Genomic DNA, 25,514 nt, shown 5'->3' on the forward strand with positions numbered 1-25,514 from the left:
ACCATGGTGCCTTCCAGACCTTGGCTGCATGCGCCTTCCAGCACAATTGAGTAAAGAAGCTGCTCCCTCCCATATCAACATGATGCTGATTTATGCGTACTTCGCCAGTGCATCAGATAAACCGTTCAGCATTTCGTCTTTTCGTTCTTCAGAGCACCAACTGAGCGTAATGGCGTTCATCGCGATCTCTGCCCACTCCTCGACGGTCAGATTGAAGGCTTCCTGTACGCCGCAATAGTTCTCTTGTATGTATCCTCCAAAGTATGCCGGGTCATCGCTATTAATTGAGAACGGCACTTTCGCATTGAGGTACTCACGAACTGGCAGTTCCGGAATGCTCTTGATGACTCTCAGCTCAACATTTGACATGGGGCACATACTAATCAATATCTTTTCTCGCGCGAACCTCTTCAACAGCTCCGGGTCATCTCGAAGCTTGATACCATGATCGATCCTTGTGCAGCCAAGGTCGTCGACAGCGGACTTCATGTAGCTCACATCGGCCTCTTCACCAGCATGTGCAGTCAACCGCAGACCATGCTTTTTAGCATCTTCATAGCTCTCCTTGTAGAGATGAGGTGGATTGCCTTTTTCTGTGCTGCTCAAGCCCAAGCCTCTTATCTTACCATTCTTCAGGTCTGGAAGTGCTTCTAAGTAAGCTTGATGGCAATCTGCTGGCGAGATGTGCCGGAGCAAGCAAACGATCAGTTCACTAGTAAGTCCAAACTCGTCCTTCGCCCGCCTCTGAGCCTTTTGAAAGCCCTCTAGGATTGTCTCAGATTTCACGCCTCTCGTGGTGTGAGCTTGAGGGTCGAAGAACACTTCAGCATGCACCACATTCTGGCTGTGTGCCTTCTTGAAATATGCATACGCTAGTGACTCGAAGTCCTCCCCAGTCACCAAAGTCGTCATGCCAATGAAGTAGTAGTGAAGGAAATCATCCAGGCTGGTGAAGCGACCATATCGAGCCAACAGACTCTCACTTGACGCAAATGCCTCATCGTCTTTGGGCAGGTCAATTTTGTTCCGAGCTGCCAGTTCGAAGAGAAGATCAGGTTCGAGACTACCTTCTAGGTGCATGTGATGTTCGACTTTGGGAAGGTCGAGTAGAAGGTTGTGTAACTTGCCTTGACACATGGCGACGGTATTCTAGATTTGGCGGTCTGCTATACTGTGTTACGGGGACTGACTTGCGAAGTGGGCTTGAGTACCGGTAACTTGAATCCTGGAGGCCCAGATGACAATCCTGGCGATCGACTGGACAATGGCACCTTCCTGCTGATGAATGAAAGATAGAAAGACCTACTGATGCAGTGACGAAATTTCAGACACTTTGATACGTCGGCACTCTCCGTCGAAGCAACCGAGACGGTATCACGAAGCCGTGTGCGAAGGTCATCCTCCCGAACATCAAGCCATACCTACAAAACGGTGTTGCCATCACCGACAATATCGTTGCCCCAAGCGCATATGACAACCACCGTGTAAGCAAGAACGACAACTTACAAGGGGAAGCATGGTCACTTGAATGATTTTCACCCCTGCATTTTGGTCACGATCGCCAGCTAAGTCTAGGCTAGCGTCAAGCCTAAATCAAGTAACGCTGGGGCGCAGGGGGGTCTCCCAAGGCCCAGACTTTCTCAGGCCCTCCCCAGCATTGTGGCGCTTCTCGGAATGCTAGGCCAAGTGAACGAACATCGGAAACCTTACCAACAACATTCTTGATATCGAAATGTTATCAACAAGTACAGCTCTTGGCTGCGACACAGCGGTCGGCGCTTGCATCATGTCAAATACAACAGCCAGAGCACCTTGTGAACACTTGCATGAGCATGGCGGATGTGGTTGCTTCGCTAGCTAACTCCTTCGAATCGCAAGCCCAGGACCTGACTTGTTGACCGGGGTAAGCGATAGTCCGTGACCGCCTAACTGCAACTTCACACATGATCACTTCAGCCTATCTAGACTACAAGACGACCACCTCTTGTCGTTGCGTCTCCTTGTAGACCTTTCCGCTCGATCCGCCATCATGGCGTCCGCAACAGCAACAATCGTTCAGACCGTGACCAGAACTGTGTCCGCGTCCACCTCAGCAACTGGCAGCGATGACCGAGCACCAGCCCAAGGAGGTGTCTTCGAAGGCCTCAACCCTACCCACTATGACACGAAGAATCCCATCATGTTGTTCGTCATTCAGGCTGTCCTGGTCATTGCTCTCACCAGAATACTACATTGGCCACTTTCGAAGCTGAGACAGCCTCGTGTCATTGCAGAGGTCATTACCGTAAGTCCGGCGATCCGTAGATGGAAACACGATGCTGACATAAAGTATAGGGTATCGTTCTGGGACCTTCAATCATGGGACGGATACCGGGCTTCACACAGCACATATTCCCCACAGCATCGATGCCAGCATTCAGCTTAGCAGCCAACTTGGGTCTTGTCCTCTTCCTCTTCCTAGTCGGGCTGGAAGTCGACCTCCGGTTCCTGGTCAGCAACTGGCGCATAGCTCTCAGCGTTGGTGCTGCTGGTATGGCTCTACCTTTTGCCCTGGGCGTCGGTGTAGCGTACGGTCTTTACCACCAATTTCGCGAAGAGTCCGGGCTCGAGCCTATCAGCTTCGGCATCTATGCGTTGTTTATCGGTGTTGCTCTCTCGATTACAGCTTTTCCAGTGCTTTGCCGAATATTGACATCGCTAAAGCTGCTCAGCACTCCCGTCGGCGTCATTGTGCTATCGGCAGGTGTCGGAAATGATGTTGTCGGCTGGATCCTGCTCGCTCTGTGCGTCGCTCTTGTCAACTCCGGTGCTGGTCTGACAGCTCTCTACATTCTTCTCGTCGCAGTCGGATACTGTCTGTTCCTTGCATATGCGATCAGGCCGGTGTTCATCTGGATCCTGAGGAAGACTAAAAGTATTGAGAACGGACCAACCCAGGGTGTTGTAGCTCTCACGATCTTGCTCGTGCTTGCCTCCTCATTCTTCACAAATATCATCGGCATTCACGCTATCTTCGGAGCTTTCATGGTGGGTCTGATATGTCCCCATGAGGGTGGCTTCGCGATCAAGCTCACCGAAAAGATCGAAGATCTGATTTCAACCTTGTTCCTACCTTTGTATTTTGCCCTCTCTGGACTGAGCACCAACTTGGGGCTCCTTGACAATGGCATTACCTGGGGATATGTGGTCGGCGTTACAGCTATAGCCTTCATTGGCAAGATCGCAGGCGGCACAATAGCTTCGAGACTCAATGGTCTGGTTTGGCGAGAGTCATTCACCATCGGCTGCCTGATGTCCTGCAAGGGCCTCGTCGAACTGATTGTGCTCAATATCGGACTTCAAGCACGAATCCTGAGCACCAGGACTTTTACGATCTTCGTGGTTATGGCGCTTGTTACCACTTTTGCCACAACTCCTCTTGTTGTCTGGCTATACCCACCATGGTACCAGGAGAAGCTCGAGCTGTGGAAGAAGGGCAAGATCAACTGGGATGGCACACCGATCGCACCCACCGAGAACAGAGAACAGCACGAAGACCAAGGGTCTGATGCTGCAAGCAGGATTCTTGTCTATCTCCGGACCGATGGCTTATCAAGCTTGTTCACGATCATCTCACTACTGACTGGCAGCCGACAGAAATCGCAGCAACAACAAACGAGTTTGACGGAGAAGCGAACAAGCGGCCATCATGCCGATGATCATCTGCACTTTCAGCGACCGCTCCGGATCCATGGCTTAAGACTCATGGAACTCACGGAACGAAACTCATCGGTCATGAGAGTGTCTGAACTGGAAGACTACGCTTCTCGAGATCCCATCATCAAAGCTTTCGGCAGCTCAGCGTACGGTACAGCAAGAGACATAACATTGTCAGGACAAATAGCAGTTGTGCCTGACGACAGCTTTGCGAATACCCTTGTGCAACGAGCTACCAACAACCGGAGTCAGATGATATTGCTACCGTGGAGTGAGACTGGCACGGTCTCCGAGATACCGTCCTCGTTCGAGCATGCGCTACTGGGCGCGAACGCCGATCCTCTGGCGAACAAGGACTTCGAGAAGCTGGTCCACACCGTCTTTGACGAGGCCAGACATACCTGCAGTGTAGGTGTTTACATTGACAAAACATTGCTGGGAATGAGTGCTACTGGCGAGATCAAGCCGAGCAGTCCTGTCATGGAGCGATCCACGAAACAGCTAAGCAGGACTTGGACAGGGGTCAGCATGCAAGATGTTCACGAAAACGCAGGGATGGTTTTCAAAAGCAGTGACAGTCATGGTCCATCACAGATTCGGGTGTTATACACGGGCATTTTAGATGATCTGTTTGCAGTGAGACTAGCGCTGCAACTTGCGAAGAACGGCGGTGTCCATGTCAAAATAATCAACGTGATCGAAGAAAAGGCGGGCTCGAGCAAAACGCCGTTCGGACTGGGAAAGAAGGAAGGAACGACGTTGCAGGATCTAGAGGCTGAATTGCACGATTCCGTTAAGCCCTTCGTCACGTTCGAGGACCTCGTCACAAACTCCACAGCAGACGCAGAGATTCTTGACAAGCTCATCGTCAACGCGCCTACCGAGACAGGAGATGTCACCGTTGTCGTGGGTAGAGGAGTCCTCAACAGCTCAAGTATCCCAGAGATGTCGAGCTCGACCATACTCGAGAAGTACGATGTGCTTGGCTCAGTGACAACAAGTCTTGTCGCGAGGATGAAACAGACGAAAGTTGCGGTCAATCTTCTTGTCGTGCAGGGAAGGACGAGTTCGAAAGCTGTTGAGCAGAGGCAAGGCAAAGGTGCTGGTGTCAGTCAGGAGAGCTTTGAGTGAGTGATTCTTGAAGATAGATCTTTCTTTGCACACAATAATATCAGGACGATGCACTTTTCATAGCCGTTTTCTCTTCACCCGTTCATTTTCTTCTTCAAAGCGACAGGCCTAGGCAGTTGTCGGAGTGCACGGTGGCTTCGAGGCTGAAGCAAATGGACGCGTGTACACTGCAAGACCTTACCATTTGTTTCTTCATGAAGCCCTAGCGTTCGCCCAGGCATCGACCATTCCCCAGCCAGTCGATCGCTTCAAAGCTTGCTTCTCCGCCAGTCTCATCTTCCCAATGCTTAGCCTGAATATGCAGGAGCAATCAGCTCTTCAAGCAAGCAGTTCTGAAACCGTGGAGAGGCGCAGCATTGGCGAGGAAAATGATTGGCTTGCATGGTGTTGTGCAGCTTCCGGGGCAGCTCAAACATGGAGAATCATAACAGACACCTAGTCCCAGCCAGATGAACAGTCAATTGTCCTCGCTCTTGCTGACACGTTGCGACTGCTATAGGTGTAACAAGAACGCTGACAAGTTGAGAAGTGGTTTGCGTTGACAGTCGCGACCCCTGTTTGCTCCTGCCTGCCCACCACGACGTCATCCGCCGGTGAACATCTCCTGCCGCAGTGGGATCGTCTCCAAAGTCTCCCGTTACCAAACTTGTGAATCTTGGACAGCGTGCCCCAGGCCGCTGAATATTGTTGTAGGCGAATGTCTGTTCGTGTCCAGCTTGATCGTCAGCATGGAGAAATCTATACCAACCTCGACTTCATCACTGGGCGAGTCATCCTTACCCTCCCAACAGATGCCACGATATCCGCCATAACAGTCAAGCTCGAAGGAGAAAGCAAAAGCAGATTAGACGGACCAAAGACACCACAGGACCAGGACCGAAGGAAGACGTTGCTGGAAGTGCACAAGCTGCTCTATAAGGTTGAGACGGTCTTCCCTTCAGCTGAGATCCGAGAGACGAATGCGACAGGCAGGACCGCGCAGTACACCCTGCTACGAGGACAATACGAATACCCTTTCAGGTTTAAGATACCATTCAACAATGATTGCATTAACAACACTAGCCTAATCAAGGATCTGAAGATTGGCCAACTCAACGTGCAATTTGGACAAGAACCGCAGCACGCGAAACTGCCTCTGCCTCCATCGTTAGGCGGATATCCAGGAGAGGCCGAGATCAAGTACTTTGTCAAAGCCACCGTTGTGCGACCAAAGTTTTATCAAGAGAATTTGCGAAACGAGGTCCCGATCACTTTCCTACCTATCGAACAGCCGAGACCCTCCGACGGAGATGGCGAGACGTACGGCAGAAGGAGACACCAGTTTCAGCGGACAGATACGGGCAGCACAATCAAGAGGAAGCAACTGTTCCGCAAAGACTCGCAAACACCTGCAGAGGAAGAGCCAATGGCATTCCAAGTCGACGCTCGATTACCCAATCCTGCTATAATTACATGTCGAGAGCCAATACCTTTGCGAATCCTGGTCGAGCGATTGAACAGCAGCACGAGCAGTATCTACCTGTCCACGCTGCAGATTGAGCTAATAGGGAATACTGAGATTCGGGCGCATGATCTTCAACGGAAAGAGTCAGGTACCTGGCTGCTGGTCAGTCAGGCGAATATGTCCGTACCGCTGGAGCAGCCAAGCAACAAAACCAATAGCTGGACCATACCTAGCAGCTTTTGGGACAACTTACCACTGCCGACTACCGTTGCGCCGACCTTCAGGACATGCAACATCAGTAGGAAGTATGAGCTGGAAGTACGAGTAGGCTTGACACATGGTATGGCAGACGGTGTACGGCCGGAAATAATAGTCTCGCCTATCCGCTTGGACGTCGAGGTGTGGTCTGGCATCCGACCACCGCCGCAACTACTAGATGCCATGGCGCAGGCACAGAGCGATCATGGTCAGCAGTCTCATAGAATGACGAGGCCGAACGGAGCACAACATCCAGATTCGAAGCAAGGCGCCTACGGGAACGCGCCGCCGACATCACCTCTACGCCCAGGTTCGTCAAGCCAACCCTACGGGACGCCCTCAATGGGCAACAGCCCTGCAGTACCGGGCGCGTCTGGTGCAGGCGACGACCTCCCACCTAGCTACGAAGACGCCATAGCATCAGACATCGCTCCCGCAGACGGCCCACGACCATCTGGCTATCGAGCCGATGGGACAAGCCCGCAACAACCTCCAGCCTTCAATCCAGACAGCAAGTCGAGTATTGGCCGACGAGTGAGTGAACGCCTGTTTGCATCAAATGCGCCGAGGTCTGCTAGGGGTAGTCGAGTTGTGAGTACACCTACCGATATGTCGAGATATGGTGGTGATGTGGTGCATGAAGAGCCGGAGGTCGATGACCTGACAGACAGAACCCATACGCTTGGTGTTCAAGATGATGGTGCTGGTGATGAAGATTATAGACCGCCGCTTCCTGTGAGACGAGCGACCGAGCAGAAGGTTGATACTGGGCAGAAGGCAAAGGAGATTTGAAGTGTCCGAGTTGAGGTTGTGCTTCCATTATCGGGGCCATTCATGTCTATATTGCTTACTAGTTTTCTATATATCCTCGCCCTGAGCGTCAGTAATCGACTCTTGCGTATGTAGGATCAAGTTTCATATATTCTGCAGCAAGAGTAGCCATAATTCCAGCGTTCCGTAAGCCGGAACGGTGAGGACGGCAGGGCTCAGGGGAGTTTGAGTTCAAAAGCTCGAGCTTGGGCGCCCTGGTATATAACAGGCGCTAGCTAGATCTGTCCAGGCGAGCTCGGTGAACTCAGCACTAGCGTCAAGCCATCTTCAGGCCTCCAGGCAAACCGTGATTCACGATGGAAAGGACAGATTCGCTGGCACAACATCTGCTGTACGACCACGATGTGTAAATGGATTTATCGTCTGTACATAGAAGCGGCAGAGGTGGACTGAACGCTCACTACGTAAGAATAGTGTGGGATGGATATGCTCACGGGCGGACCGGCCCCCAATGGCACTACCGGTTGCAGGAATGTTACGTCCATAACAAGTCTCTCTCGCTTTGTCTGTGGTGTCTGTGAATCAGCGTGCTAGTCGATCCTTGCTGCAATCGTTATTGGAGCCAGTGGCACGGCTATTCTTGGACAGGTGGGCTGTTGGCTGTTGGCTGCTGGTGGTGTCTTGGGCACTTAGCTTCTTACCTTTCTTCTAGCATTATTAGTTCAGCAGGTTCGTTGAGCTGACCGAGTCGTAGCACTGAGAGCAAGTATGCCAGGTCCAGGTCGATGATTGAGCTTCCCGGTAGGCTCACTCTCCATGCCGCGCAACATCTTCAAAGGCTCGAATAAGTCGCAGGCGTCGCTGGATAAGATAGCCGACTCTCGCGACCATTCTCAGGTGCAAATCCACAGCAACAGAGATCGAGATCCGCACCGAGACCATAGCCCGAGTGCACAAGCTGACACCGCTTCTTACCCACCACAGTCACAGTCGCAATTGCAGTCGCAACAACAATACGGTGGGCCAGCGTACCACCAAGTCACTCAGTCGCAACAACAACAGCAACAACACCAATACCAATCTCAAATACCACAGGACGAAAGATACTACCACGATCAACCACAGTCCCAGTCTCAGCCCCAGTCAGCCCCACCCCATTCCGGACATCCTCCACATCTACTAAGCCGATCGTCCTCGAGCAGGCTTCCCCCTGGCCAGCATCCTCCAGTCAATGCCTACCAAGAGCAGCAACAACTACAATCGCAACGACCGACCATAAGCCTCGTCCACCCCAATCTGCAACAAGAGAGCATCGCTGAAGATCAACTCCACGAGCCTGGTCGTACCCAATTTGGTGCTGCTCAGACCATCCGAACGAGTGGGCCGAAGGAAGAGAAGAGAAGCAGGAACAGTGGGATCCGGGGATTCTTCAGCTCAGGCAAAGACAAGAAAGAAGGGAGAGACAGTCCAGTCGATCAAAGTCGCTTGTCAAGACACACTTCAGTGCTGAGGAAGGCATCCCAACAAGGTCCTACCTCTCCTCAGCAGCAGTACCCGCAACCGAGTCCAAGACTTCCTCAATCTCCTCAACAAGGTCAGGGGCAGACCCACGTTATCACGAACCATCCGCAGAACAACTCACAGGAAGAGCTATCTGACGATCAGCGAGACGAGGGATACTACAAATACCCGAGACCAAACAGCCAATTCGGTCTACCTCAACAAGAACAGAGACGACCCTCTGTACCCTACGAAGAAGACGCTCCACGCTTCCCTCCTCCACCACAGGCTCCATTCCAGCAGCAGATCTACCAGCAGCCGAATACCTCTCAGCAACAAATAGAATCACAAGAGGATCAGAAAGGGTTCTTTCCATATACTGGCCAACCAATCCGTGACAGACCATCAGCTGTGTTTGCTGTTGACGAGTCACTTAGACCGCCATCCCAGTCATCCTTGGGCCCACCCTCCCCTCTTGCTGGTCCACCTGCTCAACTAGCACCGAGGACGAATAACCCTCCACGATACTCGGTCCAGTCAATACAAGCTTATCAAGCTGCTCAACAAGCCGCCAATCAAATACAAGCTCAAAACTCAGGACAGGGACAGGGACAGCAACCTTCACCGCAGGACCAGGAAGAGATGCCCAATCGAGATCGCCAACAACGCGATTCTCGCATGGACGATAACGATCAACGATACGCAGCACAACAAGATCCCAGAGTAAGAATGTCGACCGCAGGTCACGAGCAAGGGAGGAGCACTCCTCCACCCCGAGGAAGAGATGATATACAATCGCTTGACCACCAGACACTTCTACTGCGATATGAAGAGCTACAGGCGAAATACTCAAAAGTGAAGAGATACTATTTCGATCGAGAGGCCCAGGTCACACAGCTGCAGAATACAGTCGCCAATCAGCGGCTATCCATGTCGAAGACCTCCCTTGACGATGCACAATACGCTACAAGATTCGAGCGGTTGAACGGTGCCATACAAAACCTGGCATTCAACATCCGCAAAGACTGGCGCAGAGTGCCAAACTGGCTAACACCAGCCTGCAACCGCGACGCATGTCAAACAGGTACTAAAGAAATGACAGCCGTGGGTAGAGCATGCATCTCCCGCTGGCTCTACGAACACATCTTCCAAGAGATCTTCCACCCAGGAATCGATCCAACCCTCTCCGCCCAACTAAAGCAAATGGAACGCACCCTCCGCCGCACTCCCAGCATCCTCACAGAAGAACAACGCGACGACCTCCTCACAAAAGTCACAACCTGGCGTCTCACAACCTGCGAGGGTCTGAATGACGTCCTCAACAGTCGGCAAATGGAAGCCTACACCGAGAACCTAAGTCACATCCTCGCAGACCAACTTTGCGAGTACCTACGGACACTTCTCGCTGATCCTCCACCCCCAAATCTAGAGGGTTATTTACTGCCCATCGTCGCGCAAACCCTCAGCATAGCCGCCAATCTCCCCCTCGAATCCCGCGATATCTGCATAGAGTGTTACCACCCCGGCACCCCCATCAACGAGATCTTCATGAAACTCGAGACAGGCATGACACCCCTCACAAACCCGGGCTCCGCACCCAGTCGAGAAGACTACGAAGACGCCGAGATAGAAGAGGAACAGAACAGCATCAACTCCACCGATGAGCCCTCCAACGTCGAAGATCAGATCCGTGAGGCGGCGAAGGCCGCAACGACGAGTACGAGTACGATTCAGCAGACTGCGTCCGCGGGCTCACAGAACAGCAACAATAACAAGAAAGAGAAGAAATCGGGCGGTGGATTCTTCAGTGGTGGGTTTAGTGGTGGTCTTGTGAGCAAGAAGCCGCCGCCATCCTCTTCGCGTGGACCCAGCACGACGGATCTAGCGGGGAAGGATAAGAGTAGCACTGAGATTGGGGCGGGGGGTGATGAGGGAGCGTGGAATCTGGATGTTATGACGAGGGGAGCTAAGGAGGGGAAGATCCGGTTTGCGGTTTTCTTGGCTGTTGAGGTTCGGGGGAAGAGTGTTAAGGGGGAGCAGGGGCAGGGTGGAAGTGGGAATGGGGGTGAGCAGGTGAAGCAGGGGGAGAATGGGGGTGGGGGTGGGAGTGGGAATGGGAGTAACGGAAATGGAAGTGCGAGTGCGGGGCCGGGTGTGGGTACGCAGAGTAATACTGGGACTAGTGGGGGTGCCGGGACGGGAGGTGTGAATGTGCTTGTTAAGGCGCCTGTGTTCGGGTTTTAGGATGGCCAGTCTGGTTTAGGGTTACGAGATGAAATTGGGATTGTGCGGGTGAGTAAGAGTAAGAACGAGAGGGAGAGTGAGAACTCGAATGGTGGCGGTGTGCCACTGGATGAAGTAGAAGCAGAGCATGTGTTAGCTCAAAGCGAGCTTGTCGGACGTGCGAGAGGGGCGACTGTTGGAAATAGGAAGAAGAGCTCACCTAGTGAGACGTTGGTTGGATTTGTGAGGGCTTATAGCTTCTGAGTTGTTGGGAGGCAGATGCGTAACCACGCAAGCACGCGTGATGACAAAAGCACGATACCTGGATAGATTGAATGAGACGATCGTTTGTTGCTATGAAAACACGGCAAGACAGCCTCAGGGCCTGCTTAATGTGGTGTTCCGGCAAGCACCAGATGGCGCCGTTCATGCTAGCGCGTAATTAGCACCTGCCATCAGAAAACAACACAACTTGCGCTTCCTTAGGCAAGCTTGGTCACAAGATGTCGACTGTTCTTACTGTAGTCGATCGCAACGCTGTGTACCATTCGTCGTCCACACTCAGCCTGACTACAACATACGGTAAGCTTATAGTTGATGAGATTGGACGCCTCTTCCATCATCCTGCATCGCCGTCTGGGGAAGTGGGGTTTCAACATCAAGCATGATCAGCCTGAGAAGCACCAGGCTACGAGAACGGCAAAGCTTAAGATTCTCGCTTGCTTCGCTTGAGGTATCCGCTTCACCAACGAGCCAGTACGAGCAAAGTTCACGTAAAGGCAGATCCACCACCCCTGCTCACGATCCTGCTGCAGAAGTTCATGATGGATTAGTTATCCGGAACCGAAAATGGTGCGGACTCCTCTTCGACGATCGCTAAATGACGTCGAGCTTCCTCTGTCCCCAGCGCATCGCACAGATGTTTTCGTCAAGCGTCTGGCAGCATCCGCGTGCACGGGGCTGGAGACGCGCAGAGCAGCTGTGTCATACCCAATGAATGCTCTTCCCTTCTTCTATATGACCTTCAGCTTGCTATCACCGTGCTCACGCCTGCTTCGTACAGCTAATCTTTGACCAATACAGCCAGCAGGACGGTTTACCGCTGTGGACAACTCATTACTACCTGTGGCATCAGAGACACTACCCGAGCTCGGACCACTACTACTTAGCAGCTAGCAACGAAACAACAACACATCGGTCATGCTCGACTACAATGCCAACTCCCGCTCACGCTCTCCCACCCTCCGACCCTCCGCTGATAACCAATATGATCCCGAGAAACTACCTGAATCTATGCAAGGGGACCCAGAGGTCCAGAAAGCAAATGCAGAGAAGAGGAAGTCCTCAAAATGGCAGGACGAAGCACAAGGCGACCCCTTCGGAGACAGAGAGGAGGAGGAAGGAGACGTCAAATACAGGACACTGAAATGGTGGCAATGCGCCATGATCATGATAGCAGAGACTGTCTCACTAGGCGTTCTATCCCTACCGTCTGTCCTAGCAGCAGTCGGTATGATCGGAGGCGCAATCCTCATTGTTACATTAGGCCTAATCGCTACCTACTCGGGATATGTCATTGGGTACGTATACACATTAGCGGTGCACATCAGTCAATACTAACAAGACCCCAGCCAATTCAAAGTCGCACACCCCTGGGTCCACAACATGGCCGACGCATTCCACGTGCTCTTCCGCCCACTCGGTCCCAGAGCAGCAGCAGTCGCACGCGAATTCGGCGGCGCAGCCCAAACCATCTTCCTCATCTTCAGCATGGCCTCCCACATCCTCACCTGGACCATCTGCCTAAACACTCTCACCAACAGCGCAACCTGCACCATAGTCTGGGCCGTCGTAGGCCTAGTCATCTTCTGGATCTGCGATCTACCCAGAACCCTCCTAAAAGTCTCCTGGCTCAGCTGTATCTCCTTCGCCTCCATCCTCACCGCAGTCCTAATAGCCATGATCGCCCTGGGCGTCGAAAACCCCTCCAACTCCCAATACCGCGGCACAGCACCACCCGGAACAACCTTCCCATCTGCGTTCCTCGCCGTAACAAACATCGTCTTCGCCTTTGCAGGTCAGTTACATCGTGTTCAGGTTTTGCCTACAAGAACTTTACAGTTTTAGCCATCAGGTACTAACTAGCTGCAGGTCACGTCGCCTTCTTCTCATTCATCTCCGAGATGCAAAACCCAAAAGACTTCCCAAAGGCACTCGTTGCCCTCCAAATCACAGACACAACCATCTACTTCATCACCGCAATGGTCTGCTACGCCTACGCCGGCCAAGATGTTCTCAGCCCTGCCCTCGGCTCAGCCGGCGGAGTAGTAGGCAAAATCGCCTGGGGTCTCGCCATCCCCACGATCGTGATCGCAGGCGTGATCTACGGCCACGTCGCGAGCAAATACGTCTACGTCCGCATCTTCAGGGGAACGAAACACATGCGGAAACGGACGTGGCTTGCTGTGGGGAGCTGGATGGGAATCACGCTTGTTTTGTGGGTTGTTGCGTTCATTATCGCGGAGAGTATACCGAACTTCAATGACCTGTTGGCGCTGATTAGCAGTTTGTTTGCGAGTTGGTTTACGTATGGGATTAGTGGGGTTTTTTGGTTGTTTATTAATTGGGGGGGTTATGGGAGGGATTGGAGGAAGATGTGTCTTACGGTTGTGAATGTTGGGTTGGTGGTTATGGGGGGGACGATATGTGGTGTTGGATTATACGCGAGTGGGACGGCGATTAGTAGTGAGAGGGGTGGGGGGAGTTGGACGTGTGAGAGTAATGCGCAGTATTAGTGGTTCTAATTAGAGATTGGGCACAGCCCTGCCAACTCGTGAGTTGACTCTCGAGTTATAATCCAGTGTTTTTGTCTTATCTGTGACCGCTCGTCCGGCGAGTATACCTCCTGTCCGGCGCTGATTGAACGTGCTAATCGGTCGCAATTGCGACTGCTTATTACGACGTTGTTGTAATAGCTGCTGCCTATGCCTGTGCACGTTGCCCTCGCCCTCGACCTCTGCCCCGTATTGGTGTTGCCCTCGCTATAGTCGTACCTCTTCCTCTTCTTGTAATATACCTCCTCTTGTCGTAGCCGTTGCAGCCCTCTTTGGTTGGTAGTGGAATATGTGTTGTGGTTATCGTCGTCGGAATCATATCTTAACCAACTCTCTTGTGTCGACTGGCTATGTTCTCTGGAAGCCAGCATTTCGCTACAAAGGGTTTCTGACGCCGCTGAGTCAATCGACTGCAGAGCTGCCAACTCCCGACTCCAATCTAGAGTCAACTCCAGGGAGTTAGATGTTTTGATTCTGACTCCCAACTCTGAGTAGGCCTTGGCATGCGTATATAATATGAGGAGCTAAGTAAGACTAGCAACGCTAGCTAGCTCTCATATAAAGCGGTTACCGAGGCCGAATTCAGAGTACTACTCGAGAGTTAGGAGTAGAGAATTTACTAACTCCGGAGTCGACTCTAACTCGGGAGTTGGCAGCACTGGTCGGCTGATTCAGGTAAGTGGGAAAGTCCATGGTTGGTAATGCTTGGAAAGCCGGAGTTGGTGGTGATGAGGTTGCTTTTAGTAGACGAGAAAAGACGTGTTTGTTGACGTTGTCATTGTTCAGATAAGCAACTCACAACTCACGAATTGAAGTTGACTCGCGAGTTAGCAGTGCTAGTCGTTTCGATCTTCATACCCCACAAACATCGAGAACAGCTGCTTCAGAGCTCCGTGTGTAATGAAGAGAGTGTTCGCCTGGGCGCACACACTGCTGTTGCCGTTACCGGCAAGCCCTAGGGCAAGAATCGGTGGCATAAAGAGAAGCAGCGTCAACTCCCAGGACTCTTCCGTGTACGCAGCTGGTGTAATGCTTTCCACCACTCCGATCGCTCCTGTGTACGAGCTGGATCCTAGCCCGTGCTGTAGCAAAACGTGCAGTTGGCCGTTGGGTTTCATTCTGAAGACAAGGTTGCCTCGAAGATTCGGACATAGAGTACCCAGATAGAAAGACCGATCAAGACCACAATCCTGAAATGTGACGCTCTCTGGTGGCCGTCGTTGATTCCGCGCGATGTCTTGAGCAAGTGCATCATACTCATTGTCTAGCAGCAGCTTCACTCGCAGACATCCCATCTTATGGGAAATTGCGTCTCTGCGTAAATCCCGATATCTGAGTGTATCCAATAAATCTGTGACAAAACAAAGGCAAAATGCGCCACCGCAGGCAGCAAGGCGTGGATAAGAAGATTTTCTATGCTGACGTTGTAGTTGACGGGGAGATTCGGACCATCGGTAGCCAACGACCTAAGGGAATAGAGTCGGTCGTGGAGAGTTGAACAATCTAGGTTTCTGTGCCGTTTGACCAACGACGTCAGATCCGTGGGGGGGTATCGTTCGCTTGCAAGAAATGATGTCGTAGGTGAACGTTGGTGTGAAGCCGAGGGCGTGCCTGGCTGTTCTGTTATGCTCGGCAGAAAGGGATGGATTTCAAGGCGGTCCAAGTCTCCAATAATGATGTCGGCGACATCGTGGGTCCAGAACAACCCATGTGGGATATGTATAGACTGGAGGAAATCCACGCACGATGAAAGCATATGTCGAAAGGAGGAAAGGTCCCAGGTACTGTGCCCCAACAAGAGGACTACTGTGCGTGCAAGCCGCTGCTCTTGGACGCCCCAGGCTCTTCGCCAGTATGGGCCATTGCCTATGCTGATCACGCGTCTGAATTTCTGTATCATCTTTGTGCTCTTTGGTAAGTTCACTAAAAGAGTTGACATGCTGGATTTCAAGCGCTGGGATAGTTGGTATTTTGAGTGATTATCAAGCCATGCGACGACAAGCCTATCTCTGAATATGTCTCCCATCTTCCCAACCTGGTCGTTTCGCTCTGCGATGTTAGCCTGGTCGATACATAGAGCGTCGATCCAGAAGTCTTGCTCGGGATAAAGGTCCCTGGTCACCATCAAGAAACGCCACGAATTATGATGTACAAAGAAGATCCTGTGGTTGATGCGGATGCAATGCATACTGTTGCCATCATCTAGACCCCATCTGTACGAGAGACATTTATACTCAGCACCTTCGAGTTTGACATGGCGGATCGTGCATTCGACGACGTCGCCTGAGCCTGGCAATATGCGGCACAGGCGGATGGAAGTCTCGCTTCCGGGAAGGCTCTCGTGCTCGAACCAGGACAGGATGACCTTCGTTTTCCTTTGCAAGGTGCTTTGTGCAGTGTCCACAGGTCTCCCACCTGATCGTGGGCTTTGCCGGCGTACAGCCTCAACGTCGAGATATTGCAGGCATTTGGTCGTCCGCTGCCCGGTGAATACCTTCGGCCTCCGGATGGGGGGACCTGCGTAGCGCTGCATGACATGACTTTGACTGTCGCGCTTATTGATGCAATTCACTTGGCGACTCGTAACGCCGCGATGGTAGTCCGCATGTCCGATGGTTGAGTTCCTGGAGTGCGTTGTCTGTCAAATTTCCGACAAGCGCAGAATGCGCGGCGGTCTTATCCGACCTGTCAATACCGAAGGTTCTCGGGTCGCTGTCATTGAGACGTGCCAGACATCAGCGCGAGATCGCTCTTTCTACCACATGAATGTTCCAGCCAGGCAAGAGTTTTTGCCATCCTATACATGTTAGGTTGATACATGCAGGAGCCGAAGAGGGTGGCGATGCTGCAGACTTCTTCGACCTCAGGCGCTGGCCATGGATTTGTGAGGCGCAGCGCGACCTTCTGAAGATAATGAGCAGGCGACCTTAGTATATCTATAGGTATAGAATCAATCTTATGTGCCACCGTTCTATCGGTCTAAGCCTACTAAGCTCTAAGCTCTAAGCCGCCTCAACCAATCACCGATCAGATCTTGGATCTTGGATGTCGCCATAGGTGTCGGAGATCCCCGACCTCTATTAAATCAGCCGAAAGTGTACAGCTGATCCCCTGAAGGCACGGTGGAAAATTGCCTAAGCTGAGCACTGTAAGCAATCTGCGGCGATCTCCGGGCGTTGTATAGCTGTCGAACTCTCGAGATGCAGAGTATCAGGTACCTAATAATGTGCCTCTTCTCGAGAAGTCGAAAACTTGCCGAGCAACGTGTCAAAAATTCGATATGAAGATATCGACAAACGACGCTCGGATACATCTTCATCGAGCATAATGCGCGGAGTAATAATATAACGAGAAAACCGTATGATAAAGGGGCTGCGCAAGCTGTTCCGACCCTCACCGTCGCACTCTTGGCAGAACAAGCTTGCCATGGGACATGACCACGTTCTCACCACCAAAGATCTCTTGAACCCGGTCTGCGCCATCATGTCGCATCGGGGGGATCGTACTCCTCGTGTTCTGCGCTCCAAGCTCCAGTGAAAGTCGCTGACCCTTCTCGAACAGATACGCGGTGGGGAACAGAGGAACCGTAACGCGATACCTCTCCCCCTGAACCACAGATGACGCTGGAACGGGCGACTGGCTGAGCACCTTGTTCTGCGCTTTGAAGCCCTGCATCACCTCGTCTCGGTGGGACAGCCGGAAGTAGCCGCGTGCGAATGAATCCATGGGTTCACCGTGATTGCCATCGAGGACGATCGCATTGCCGTTTGCGTCGATGGCGCGGAGGTAGATGAAGAGATCCATGTCTTTCGCTTCGGTGGACACCTCAAGTTCCAAGTATGGTGATCCGAGCACCTCGAACTGCTCGGGGAAGGGTCTATCCAGCTCGAGTTCGATGCGTCCTTCGAGTCCAGCGTATTTGAACGCTTCTTGACATTGATCTGGCTGTCGAGATGCTAGTTTTCGGTCAGGGGCGAGATACAAGATTGTTTCCTCGACATCTGCAGGGGGGAATGCTGTCTCCGCTTCACGGTAGAAATTGTCTCTACCCTTTCTCTGTAAGAGTCGAATGCGAGGCACGTCTTGCATGCCGTTGTCTTTCTTGTCGAACATGTAGTAGTCCAGGAACTTCTTCTCGAGCTCAACATGGTCGGGCTCGTAGAAGGCAGCGAGATGGTTGCCGGTGTGCATTTCTAGCCATTTCTCTTTGGAGGAGACGTTGTTGAAGGCCAGGATGTTGCCGGGAAGGTGCAGCTCCGGATCAGTCCAGTTGCCAGCGATGTAGATCGGAACTTCAATGCTTGACAATTTTCGAGCTTCGCTCAACACGCCCCAGACTCCATCGGTCGGGTATTCAGTTTTGGCCAAGATGCCCATGTAATTTGCTCGATTGGCGACGTGTGCTTCGGTGTCTGGGCCGCCATCCGCTTTGCCTGATTGATAAGGCACGACGAGGTTGTTGAACCAATGGCCCTGGAAGTTTTGGCTGAAGATCCCACCTCTTCGTGCTGCTTGATACATGTCGCACGCTGACTCATAGGATAGAACACACGTTAGGTGCGGCGGCTTTTGCATGGCTGCCCAGTAGCCAACCATGCCATAGTAGCTGATGCCGGCGAGGGCGACCTTACCGGTCGACCAGGATTGAGTGCCTGCCCATTCAACGATGTCATAGAGATCTGGAAGTCGAGTCAGCTCTCTGTGCGATGAACATGAATATACACACGGTGAGAAAGATTAATGAAACGGGTCAGTAGTGCGACATACCTTGTCCCTCCGAATCTGCCCCTATCTGTACCGATCTTTCGAGTCCAAATGGGTCGAGTCTGCCTTGGCTGCCACCTGTGCCTCTGGTGTCAACGCGCAGTATAGCATAGCCCCAGTCTCTAGTCTGTGTTTTGTCAGCCAGATGTAGTGGTGCAGAGTTTGCAACGCAGAGTTGCACAACCTCTGTCGTCGTCGCCACAGTCAGTCAGTCATTGTACCTACCCATAAAAGAGGCTCAATCAGTTCAAAACAAGCGTCCGGACCCGACGGCTCGATCTGCTTATACATGTTCGTGTAGATATCGGTACGTGGAAGCCCGAACTGAGATGCATGAATGTCTTTACCGTATGGTCCCAAGCTGCAGATCACGGGAGCTTTGCTGTCGGTCTCTGATAAGTTGGGTGGCAAGAACACATCGGCACAGAGCTCGACGCCATCACGCATGGGAATGTAGACATGTTTGATTCGTGTATAACCTGCGACGTCCTCCTTGTGAGTCTGATACTTCGTCTGTGTGGACGCCATGGCAGTGGCAGTTAGGAGTACTGTCGTTATGGCGTAGCTGAGAAGAATCTGCTCAAGCTTGTCCAAGCAAAGATGACCACAACTAGCTAAGTCTGAGAAACACGGTGCACGAGATTCGGTACTCGAATGTACCGCACAGCTTAAGTGCGTCTTTGCGAGATGTGAATACCTTATGTAACTGTCAGACGTTTCTTGCAAGGTGGAAGCTGTCGGACGCCCCCACAACTGTGGTTCGGGACCTCATATCGGGAGGGGGCGGACTCGGGTTGAAGGTCAGGGAAATGGCATTGTCTACCGGTATCATGATCAGATCGATCGGAAATGCTAAACGCTAGACTTGTCTCGCTCGGTCCAGCCCTACCTGTCTCGGCCGCTAACTTCTTCGGGGAAAAAGGGCCTCAGGCCTTCGCCAGGAGGGTCTAGACGCTAGATATTGATGTTAAGGGCTTAGGAATATCATATCATAGCATAGGTAAACTACCCTTAGAAATGATCTTTCTTTATTATATACTATCACTATCCCCAGCATTCCAGAGGTGCATCCGATGCCTGTCATAGAAGCCGGTAACGACGAGCGGAAGCGTAGTGTTCCGATTTGGGCGTCGGTTCTCCCGCCCTCATGGTTAGAACTGCTAGGACGTCAGTACGTTGTCTATGGATTGGTACTCTATCGTGCCACGGCTGGCTTTGAACGCGTCGGTGTGTTCCGAACTGTCTTTGATTCGAAAGACGATGAAGAATACTCATGGTTGCGAAATCTCGTTCAGGAGCGGATAGTATTGGTCTAGCTTCCAGGTGTCAGTCCAGGATCGTGAGGCTCGCGAGCTCACAACACTCCTTTACTCCTGACGGATGCTCGGATTCATTTGCAACAATAACGATAAGCTCGAAGCCAGAGACTTCAGCGGGTGGCTGCTCAGCAGCATCGTGCTTGTGATTCGGTAGAATTGATCCATCTTAAAAGTCAACACAATGGAAGACACTGTGTGCCATTTAGTTTAGTTTGGAGTGGTCATGGAGAACTGGCTCGAATTTATTCCCTGCGACATGCACTAGGAGGGGTTCACGTATGTGGAACGACCGACTTTCAGCGTCGTGTCCAACATTGGCAAATGATCGAGGAAACAGCCCGGCCTGCTGTGATGCTCTGTCAGTGCCAGCTCGTGGGTCTGGTGCTCTATTGTGGAAAAGACGATGATAGAGCATTCAACATTCTAGAGTGCGCCACGCGTATCTCGGACACACGTGCAATTCGGACAGGGTTTTAGGGCGAAAAAGTGGTTAAACTTAGAGGCGTCTAGCTCCACGCTAAGTATATATTATAAGCTAAGATTAATTATAGGGATACATCTAATACTAAATGTTAACCTGAGGCACTTAGATTTAGAAGTTATAGCCTAGAATTCTATACTATCTATAGCTAAAGTTAGGTAACCTTGAAACCTCGGCGAAAATAGTGCTTATTCTTAAACTTCTAATAACTTATAGAGTATATAAGTATATAAGCTAAGATCTTAATATATACTCTAAAATAGGTATAAGCTTATATATGTAGCTAAATCTAGCTTAAGAAAGGTTATCTAGGTATATTTTTATTAACTTTCTAAAATTAGTGCTTATAGAAAAGTGCTTATTTATACTTATAGGTCGAAACTTACTTAGTAGTAGAGGTATACTACTCTAACTTATATATAGCTTAGATATAGCTATTAGGAGCCTATATATTAAATCTAAAGTAAAACGAGCTACTACTTATAATAATATCGTAAAACTAAAATAAGCACTAATTAAGCGGAGGTTTTAACTCTCTATACTTTAGAGAGCTGTATCTTAGAATTCTAGGCTATAAATTAAGATCTAAAGTGCATACACTTATAGATGAATAACTAAAGTAGTATATATCCTAGTCTTAGTAGTATATATATTAAGTGAGGGTGCTAGCGGAGTTCTAGGAACGCTACTTTTCGCCCTAAAACCCTGTCCGAATTGCACGTGTGTCCGAAATACGCGTGGCGCACTCTAGGCGGCCTGCGTATTCTGGAGAAGACCGCAACAGTGCTACAAGTACTTTGTACAACTACTATGACTTTACAGTCAAATCGGGGTCAGTATCTTCAGCACCTTATAAGTCAACGTCAACGCGAAAAAGCATGCATGACGCCTCGTACAAGAATGCATATGCATGGGATGTGGATGTTACAATGGCGTTTCTAGTACGTTGTTACAAAATCAGCCTCACGTTTACGGGGAGCGCGAGGATGTCCGCTCATCGTAGTTCTGCCCTCGCCAGGGCGGCCGGTGAACGCCGTGTGAGAGCCTAATAGATGCGACGATAGACCCCGGAGAAGACCGTCGTCATGCTCGTAGTGGTCAACCTTCAGCAGTCCTCGATCAGCGATACAACACCGCACGTTTTGTGTCCTCATTCTGGGACATCGACGCCATTCTGAAGATACCTACACATGCAACTTCGTACGCATGAACATCATGACTCGTATGACAGGCGGTATCCTTCAGCGAATCATTGCAACGACATTCCGCTGCCAAGTTCCGCTTGTTGTTTCGAGTATAGTGTGATCTATACAGCATTATTCTTTCGAACCATTGAGCGAGGATCTGTCATTCCTAGATCATAAGCACTTACAGTAGATCTCGGTGCTGCTGGCTCCATGTATGCTATCACTGCCCTGCTTGTACAGCGACAGCAAGTTTACTTTTACTGCACAACTCGTATCATCGAATGCATGCCGTAAGGATTATCGTGATTCTGAGAAGCCTGAGAAGGAGGTAATGCCCGATCAGTGATTGTCAGAGTGCTGTGCTCCAATATGTGCTCTCACAAATTCTGTACGAGCTGCCTTATGCGCGAATAATGGACCAATAGAATAATTCGTAACTGCACCTTGCTCAGCTTCAGATCACACGGAGTCCCACGCACGCACAGTGATCTCCGCCCGGAAATTCAAGATGGCCGCTGTCAAGCATGATTTAAGCACAAATTTGGGCAAGTACAGCGGCCACGTTGATTTTCCGGGTGGAGACTGATCAAAACCAATTTCCACTCCACCCCAAATGATCCCTTGGCCAATCTGACCCACTCCTCATAGTACTTATTCTGTTCGTTCTCTCCAACTCCCTGAAAACTTTTCTTTCTTCTTCCTAACCATGAGGTGCTGGAAGGACACCTTGACGGGTAGCTGACTAAGGTAGAGGCTGTATTGAACTGTTCTCCATGACTGAAGCGGGTAGGCGTGGCAAACCCCCGGGGGTCCCTGAGAAGGTCAGTATGGCGCTCTCGGACCCAGACGGCTCGTCGCCATTCGGATCCTGACAACTTTTTTCTTGAACCTGGCAACATGTCCCGCTGTGCTTGCACATGGAAGTTGCCTGCGTCTATTGATGGTCTTACACTGTCACCTTTGATGGTCGCTTTTTCTTTCATTGTCTTGCTCGCCTTGTGCGAGGGGTCGAGGAAGGAGAATTGAAATGATGGGGGACAAACGAGTGTGGTGGGTATGTGGGTGGTTGTGGCGGCTGTTGCACGAGACCCCAACCGTCGAGGTCTGATTTTCTAGGATCCAAAGCATGCGTCGGAAGATGTTTGCCTTGCTTATGCCGCTGGTGAAAAGCGCATCGTCCTCATTGTGGTGACAGCGAGGTGAGGGAACCTCCAGTACAAAGCACATGTTTGGCTTGATTCTGCCGACGGAAAGGTGGTGCACTCCAAACAGTACTGTTAGAAAGAAAAGGACGCGCGCAGCTTACATGAATAGCACCTGCCTGCTGTGACGCGATGAAGTGAAAGTACGATGTAAAATGTACAGGGAATAACCAATAGATCGGACCTGTCTTCGTGTTTTGTAGATCTAGCTCGAGGCGTCCCACGATCGGGTGGGCTTGCGGCATCTATACCTGTCTATTCGTAAGGACACGGGGAGAAGGAGCCATAGCCTCAGCAAGTCATTTTCAGGTTCATAGTACAGCGCAATCAGAGTCCAGACGAGCATGTGGGAAGATCAAAGTACCAATTCCATGACTCTATTTGCCGATCGCTCTCGTCCTGCGATAGCTGCTCGACGACATGCTGCGCGCCGCGTTCGGCTTTGCAATGACCTGTAAGTTATATATACTTTGTCAGAATTTGACGCGCCGCTCGAACCACCTTCACGTTGCTGCTCTACCTGCAACTTCCAAAAGGAATGCACCGACAATTCGAGCCTGACCAGCAGGTCCCACGGGCCGGTCCTCGGCTTTCCAGTACTCTAGCGGCTTTTGACGCGCTGCTGGCAGTACACCTTATCCCGGAAGACTTAAAGGCGAGAGCCGCTGACCTGAGTATATTCAAGTGGCTCTTTCGTCGCGATGATACTTTTGATCTCCTTCGAAGCGCCCGACAGAGACTTAACAAGTGTTAAAGACTTAACAAGTGTTAACGCGATTGCATTCATGCAAAGCTTGCACATAAGCGCCGTCATACTCGTCCCACTCCAACGCCACTTCTAATGCTTTTTGTCGATGCTCGGGGTGGTTGCAGCGGAGATTCCTCATCATGCCCCACGACTCAGGCAGAGCGTTCAGGTCTGATCTCGCAAGGGCTTCATTTATCTGCTTGACCTGCTTGATGAAGCGTGAAACTGTCCCACTTCCGGCGCTCGTAGGCATCAAGCAACCCTCATCGTCGCTGTTGTGGCCGTCTATGCAGCATGGCACTACGCTCGTGTCCTGTATGATGAGTGAAACGAACTGTCCATCGATAGTAAGTGGTTTGGGTGTTGTTCTCCGTGCACCGGGCGCAAAGTACGGTCTGAGAAGGAGCGACTGGTGTGTCCAAGACGGTTCGACCCCTCCCAATATAGGTGCGCAAGCTGTAGACCGTGAGCTGGGTGATAATCCTTGAGACAAAGGAGACCGTGTGAGGGGAGGAGTGTCATGACCAAGCAGGGAATTGGCACTTCCAGAGGAGAGGTTGCCCAGAGGCTGGCTTTGAGCCTCGACCGCAGTCATAGGTGGCTGCGCATGCCGATCTGCGTTTTGCGGCGTGATTGCTTGCGCAGAATTGCATACATCTGTTGTGACGGTTTCATTGGTGGTGTCCATTATCCGCGCCTGCACGGCAGGATGGCCCTCGATATATCCATGGGGTAATGATCGATGTTCAGGTTCAGGGCGATAACCTTGTAGGACGTGCAAAGCTCCGCTAGGAAGTCTGACAAGCATCCTATACGCACGCCAGTATACTATCGCATCTAGCTCATGGAGCCAATTCATGCTCAAAACTATTGGGCACCCGCTCGAACAGCTCAATGGCTTCACTTCTGCCAGAATGCGTGTCCGGAGACCACCGAAGCGAAGTTCGAGGGTCGAGCAACGCACTGGCTTGCCAGTTCTGGGAATGTTGATTACAGCCTGCTGCATGGACACTCCAAGCTCTTTCGCAAGGCTGTCATCGATCTTCGAGTATGGGGCACCGCCTGCTACCAGCGCCTTGATGGGGCCTCGATTCCATTGACTGCGATAAAGCCGTCTAGTTTCAGAAGCTGATAGCTATGTCGTGTGGTCATGTTATCGAATGTCAGGTAGGTAAGCTCGTACAGCACTTCAGTAGACGGAGGGTGATCCTGGATGGGTAGATGATGTGCGTGTCCTTAGAATTGTCAGTGGAAATGGGAATTATTCACGTACTTCTGATGTCCTCCAGAGATGCATTTGTACTTGTCATTCAGGAGGGCTTGACTCAGTTACCGACGTGGTCTTAGACATGGTCACTCGCAACCCGACCCGAGAGCAGCGAAGCTGAATCAAAATAACTGTACCAGTCTCACACGGTGCTTGTTCAGCCACTTTGTTGTCAATGAGACAGCACCACCTCACTGAAAACGGGTCAAATTGAGACTTGCAAAGAACGAGAGGTGGGTGTTTCTGATATGCAGATGCCTTCCAGACAGGAGGAACTAGTGCAAAGCAGACATTCGATGTGGTACGATGCATAGACAGAAGTGGCAACACATCAGAGAGCGTTTGGGAGTACCAGGCCTAGTGTGCACTCTTTTGCTGCTTCACACATGAATGATACCTTAACATCTCGGTGGCCACGCTGCCAGACAATGTCTTGTGAGGCGGCCGCATCTCGTTCTTTGCGGTTGAGTGGTGATAGCGGGCAGCGAACAGGACTATTGTCAGTGACTTGCATACTTGAATAGATATTGAGTAGTTTGTGATGCCGAGAAGAATTGCTTCACTTAGCACGATTTGGACAAGGAGGTGGCTTTATCCCGATTAGGTAGGTCGGGCGGAGGTTGTTTTGTGCCAAGTCGCCGTTCCTCTATTCGCTTCTGCGAAACAGCCATCCAACAAGTACGATCACT

The 25,514-nt window shown here is 51.2% G+C and overlaps 7 protein-coding genes across 7 annotated transcripts; 4 read left to right on the top strand and 3 right to left on the bottom strand.

The window, feature by feature from the left end:
* Positions 1-90: 90 nt before the first annotated feature.
* Positions 91-1,137, bottom strand: AAH1_1 (adenine deaminase; the record flags this gene model as incomplete). Its single annotated transcript, XM_064870951.1, has 1 exon — positions 91-1,137. One exon carries the CDS (start codon positions 1,135-1,137, stop codon positions 91-93), a length of 1,047 nt encoding a protein of 348 aa, XP_064733404.1.
* Positions 1,138-2,029: 892 nt separating this feature from the next.
* PMZ80_002519 (uncharacterized protein) lies at positions 2,030-4,827 on the top strand (the record flags this gene model as incomplete). The annotated part of the gene is made up of 2 exons (XM_064870952.1): positions 2,030-2,284; positions 2,335-4,827. 2 exons carry the CDS (start codon positions 2,030-2,032, stop codon positions 4,825-4,827), a joined length of 2,748 nt encoding a protein of 915 aa, XP_064733405.1.
* A 697-nt stretch (positions 4,828-5,524) lies between these two features.
* Positions 5,525-7,321, top strand: PMZ80_002520 (uncharacterized protein; the record flags this gene model as incomplete). Its single annotated transcript, XM_064870953.1, has 1 exon — positions 5,525-7,321. The coding sequence occupies one exon, from the start codon at positions 5,525-5,527 to the stop codon at positions 7,319-7,321; it is 1,797 nt and encodes a 598-aa protein (XP_064733406.1).
* A 795-nt stretch (positions 7,322-8,116) lies between these two features.
* Positions 8,117-11,044, top strand: PMZ80_002521 (uncharacterized protein; the record flags this gene model as incomplete). The annotated part of the gene is made up of 1 exon (XM_064870954.1): positions 8,117-11,044. One exon carries the CDS (start codon positions 8,117-8,119, stop codon positions 11,042-11,044), a length of 2,928 nt encoding a protein of 975 aa, XP_064733407.1.
* A 1,179-nt stretch (positions 11,045-12,223) lies between these two features.
* On the top strand, positions 12,224-13,818 carry PMZ80_002522 (uncharacterized protein; the record flags this gene model as incomplete). The annotated part of the gene is made up of 3 exons (XM_064870955.1): positions 12,224-12,603; positions 12,655-13,100; positions 13,175-13,818. 3 exons carry the CDS (start codon positions 12,224-12,226, stop codon positions 13,816-13,818), a joined length of 1,470 nt encoding a protein of 489 aa, XP_064733408.1.
* Positions 13,819-17,250: 3,432 nt separating this feature from the next.
* Positions 17,251-19,149, bottom strand: PMZ80_002523 (uncharacterized protein; the record flags this gene model as incomplete). The annotated part of the gene is made up of 3 exons (XM_064870956.1): positions 17,251-18,536; positions 18,625-18,748; positions 18,847-19,149. The coding sequence occupies 3 exons, from the start codon at positions 19,147-19,149 to the stop codon at positions 17,251-17,253; spliced, it is 1,713 nt and encodes a 570-aa protein (XP_064733409.1).
* A 4,419-nt stretch (positions 19,150-23,568) lies between these two features.
* PMZ80_002524 (uncharacterized protein) lies at positions 23,569-24,246 on the bottom strand (the record flags this gene model as incomplete). Its single annotated transcript, XM_064870957.1, has 1 exon — positions 23,569-24,246. The coding sequence occupies one exon, from the start codon at positions 24,244-24,246 to the stop codon at positions 23,569-23,571; it is 678 nt and encodes a 225-aa protein (XP_064733410.1).
* Between the last annotated feature and the right edge of the window lie 1,268 nt (positions 24,247-25,514).

Source organism: Knufia obscura (assembly GCF_036327395.1).
Source record: "Knufia obscura strain CCFEE 5817 isolate CBS 148926 chromosome Unknown scaffold_2, whole genome shotgun sequence".
Lineage (NCBI taxonomy): Eukaryota > Fungi > Ascomycota > Eurotiomycetes > Chaetothyriales > Trichomeriaceae > Knufia > Knufia obscura.